Source organism: Calidris pugnax, unplaced genomic scaffold (genome assembly GCF_001431845.1).
Source record: "Calidris pugnax isolate Ruff unplaced genomic scaffold, ASM143184v1 scaffold98, whole genome shotgun sequence".
Lineage (NCBI taxonomy): Eukaryota > Metazoa > Chordata > Aves > Charadriiformes > Scolopacidae > Calidris > Calidris pugnax.
In genome coordinates this window covers 1,197,333-1,200,888 of record NW_015090829.1, presented here as the reverse complement: position 1 = coordinate 1,200,888, position 3,556 = coordinate 1,197,333, and the positions used below count along the sequence as shown (strand labels likewise).

At 61.8% G+C, this 3,556-nt stretch overlaps 1 protein-coding gene across 1 annotated transcript; it reads right to left on the bottom strand.

Moving 5' to 3' along the window:
- Window positions 1-193: 193 nt before the first annotated feature.
- On the bottom strand, window positions 194-1,824 carry LOC106887212 (dispanin subfamily A member 2b-like). The gene is made up of 2 exons (XM_014940648.1): window positions 1,534-1,824; window positions 194-709 (listed from the first exon to the last, which is right to left on the bottom strand). Exons 1-2 carry the CDS (start codon window positions 1,747-1,749, stop codon window positions 539-541), a joined length of 387 nt encoding a protein of 128 aa, XP_014796134.1. The 5' UTR covers window positions 1,750-1,824; the 3' UTR covers window positions 194-538.
- Window positions 1,825-3,556: the final 1,732 nt, after the last annotated feature.

Genomic DNA, 3,556 nt, shown 5'->3' with positions numbered 1-3,556 from the left:
GGGACCCCCCCCAGCCCCACCACTGAGCCCGGGTGCCCGGCAGGGGCTGGGAGCCTGGCGGCCCCCTCCCCAGGGAGCCATCTCTGCTGGGATGGTGGGCAGGAGGAGGCACAGAAATCGGCACAGGAGGGGTGTGTGTGGGTCTCTAAACACCCCAGAAGCCCGGGGAGGCGAGTGTGTTGATATTTAATTACCAGCACCAACAACGCACCCCCTTTCCTGCTGCTCTTCCTTGCTCAGCTCTCCTCCCCACTCGTCTGAGTTATGGGGTGGCCCTGGCCCCCCCTGAGGTGGGGATGCTCAGGGGGAATAACAGCCCCCAAAACCCAAAAGTAGGACGTGCCTAAGGAGAAGGGTGGTCAAGGAGCTTTATTTGCTGTGAAAGTCAGTGTTCATGTGGAAGTGTTTTTGTCTCGGGGTGCACCAGGAGGGTCCTGAGGTCACCCCCGTGTCCGATGGGAGCCGGGAGGGAGGTCCCAGGGGAGACACGTGGCTTCCCAGGTGGGCCCCGGTGCTGCTGCTCCTCGGTGGGACGGGGTCAGACGCTGCCGACCAGCCGCAGGCTGTTGGAGTAGATGACCAGAAGCACCACGGTAAGTATGATGGTCAACACGGTGCCCAGGCAGACCGCGGCGATGTTCAGGTGCTTGGCTGTCTTCCCGTAGCTTCTGGCAGTTTCTGGGTCATGGGCCATTTTCCTGTCCCTGGACTGCAGGAGGAGAAGATGGGCAGTGAAGGACACGAGCCAGTGGCGGTGGTGGCCATGGGCCGAGGGGATCTCCTGGAGTCCCTCTCCAGCGAAGCCCTGCACCGGGATCCACCGGGCTGTTCCAGTGCCATAGGAACTCGCAGCAGCCTGAAAGTGCTTTCTTAATGGCTTATTAAAAGCCATTTCTCCTGGCAACACGGTGCCCGGTGCCGTGGGGGCTGGGGCAGCAGTGCAGGAGGGGGAGAGCCAACCAGAATCAGGGGGAGCAGTCGGTCGGGAGCACCCACACGGCACTTCCAACGGTGCTGGAAAATACTGACGTCTGTCTCTGTGGTTATCAGGGCACCCATCACAAATTACTTGCTTTGATGGTAATAAAGGGAGGGTGCAGCTATCTCTTATCTCGGGCAGGGGTCAGGCCCCGCTGTGGTTTGGGGAGCACCGTGGGAGGGGGCCGGGACCCCGCTGCCCACCTTGTCCCCCCGGCTGGGGCTCAGTCAAGGCTTTCCCAAAGCACCGCAGGAGGACAGGCCACCTCGAATGGAGGCTTTGTAGGGGACACTGGGGGCAGAGTGGTGTGGTGGGGCTGGACGTGGCAGAAGGCAGAAGGGGGTGGGGGGGGTTCTCAGGGGGGAAAGGATGGGGAACAAGATGGGGATGGGCTGGTTTGGGGCAGGGTGGGACACGATGGGACAGGATGGGATTCAGTGGGGTGGGACAGGATGGGACAGGAAGAGACGGGATTAGGGAGCCCTGGCACAGGGGCAGGCAGGACCCCCGAGCCGGGCAGGGGGTTGGTGGGCTGGGGGAGCCTTTCCCCTCACCTTAATGGAGAAGACGAGCGCGATGAAGCCCAGGCAGAAGTAGTTGCAGTACATGGCGTTGAAGAAGGACCAGAGCACAAAGTCCGGGGGGCTGGGGGCGGGCTGCGGCTGGACAACGGGGGTGACGGTGGGGCCGAAGGCGGTGGCCGGGGAACCTGCCCTGTTCCAGCCGTAGGGCTGCATGTTGACGCTGACGGACTGGGGGTGGCTCTCCATGGCGGCCCGGGGCACGTAGGGAGCAGGGACACGGGCACCCGGGCTACTTATAGCCCAGAGGAAAGGTTTTCCGGGGTGGGGCCACCCCACCTGCCCCCACCCAAGTCCTGGGGTAGGGTCTCGGGGACGGGCTGGGGGATGGGTGGGCTCGGCAGGCGGGCTGGGGGCAGGTGGGGGAAGAGCCCCAGCCCCAGACACCGTGTGGGGGGCAGGGGGAGGGGGGTGCCCGGTGGTCGGGCGATGGCACGGGGCGGGCGCCTCGTCTGATCCTTGTTGCTTTTTGCCCTCTTGGGCTGATCAGTGATTTCTGCCCTGGGCAGGGCAGGACAGAGACTGGGGTAATTCGGACCCAGCGGGAACACGGGCCATGTGAGGGCGGCGGCCAAGGGGCAACCAGCAGCCGCCCGAAACCCCCTCCTCAGCTGCAAACCACCACCCAGGGCTTGATCTCCATCTGCAGAGGCTGAAGGCAGCAGCAGCAGCGGTGGGGGTCAGCCAGCCTCTGGGTTGACACCCAGAGGTGGGTTTTGTGGGTTTCCTTCTTACTTTGGTTTCAGCACCCAAGATGAGGTCCTGCTGCGATGACGAGGTCCTGTGGCTGCCAAAGCAAAAGGTTGAGAGGTGAAAAAGAACGCTTCAGGAAAGCAGCAGGGAGGTAAAAACCATGTGAATCAAAAACCCACCAAGACACAGAGCTACAAACTAGGTTGGGCTTGGTTTTGGAAATATCCACATCCTTCCTGCTCAGTGACCGGCTCCTGAAAGCAGGGTGGGGGGCTGATGAAGGGAAACAGCTCTGATGTTTTTTCTGAGAAATAGGATTTCCTTTGCTCAGGAAGGGCAGAGGGTTTGTGCCAGGAGGCACTTTGTGCAAGGGTTTGTGCAAAGGCATTCATCATCCCAGTACTTTGGGTGAGGAGCTGAAAGTCACAGCCCCAGATGTCACTTGCCCTGAACCCACAGGAAATTAAAGGTTTATGTATTATTTTTTTTTTTTCTTTTCCTCAGCTACTTCCCTGGTGGCGCTGCCCCCTGAGATTAACGAGGTTCATTAGGTTCAGGTGATAATCAAGTGATGACTGTGGGAAATGGGGAGGCTGGTGGGAATGGGTAAGGGGGTGGATGGAGGAGGATGGTGGCTCAGGGGAGGTTTCAGGGGGGTGTTTGTGCTCCAACCCCTGACCTATGGACCTGCTGAAAAAGCTGATTGCAGGAGCCTGGGGGGGGTTCCCCATTTTGGGGTGCTGGTGTCCCTTCATGCAATGCAACCTGCTTCTCTGGCTCGTGTGGAGGGGGAGGCGGGGGGCGAAGGGATGGGAGATTTCGGGATGCTGGCCGGAGGCAACCGGGAGCCACAAGGACCGAGCACAGCCGGGGTGTGTGTTGTCCATCACTTCCCAGAATCCATTTTGGGATCCCATTTCCCGCAGACCCCCGGCACAAGGCGGGGTTACAGCTGGGGTCTCCCCCCACCCGAGCTCGGCACCCACCGAAATTCCCAGCTCCCCACCCGCCTTTGCAGCCGTTTATTTTATTTGCCTTTGCACTTGAGCAAACAAGGTGTGAGAGAGCAGGGAGACAAAGTTCAGCCCCCGCCCGGCCCCGCTCCCCCCCGCACCCCGGCCCTGGGGAGGGGGCTGCGGCCCCGGGGATGCTCCGCAGCGGGGCCGGCCAGTCCCACCGTGTCCCTGGGGGGGGTAAGGGCTTTTGGGGCGAGCACCAGAGGGAGGGTGCGGGGAAGCAGAACGCGGGGTGGGGGGGTGGGTGGCTTTTGCACCCCCGGTGGGAAGGGTCCGGGAGGGGGATG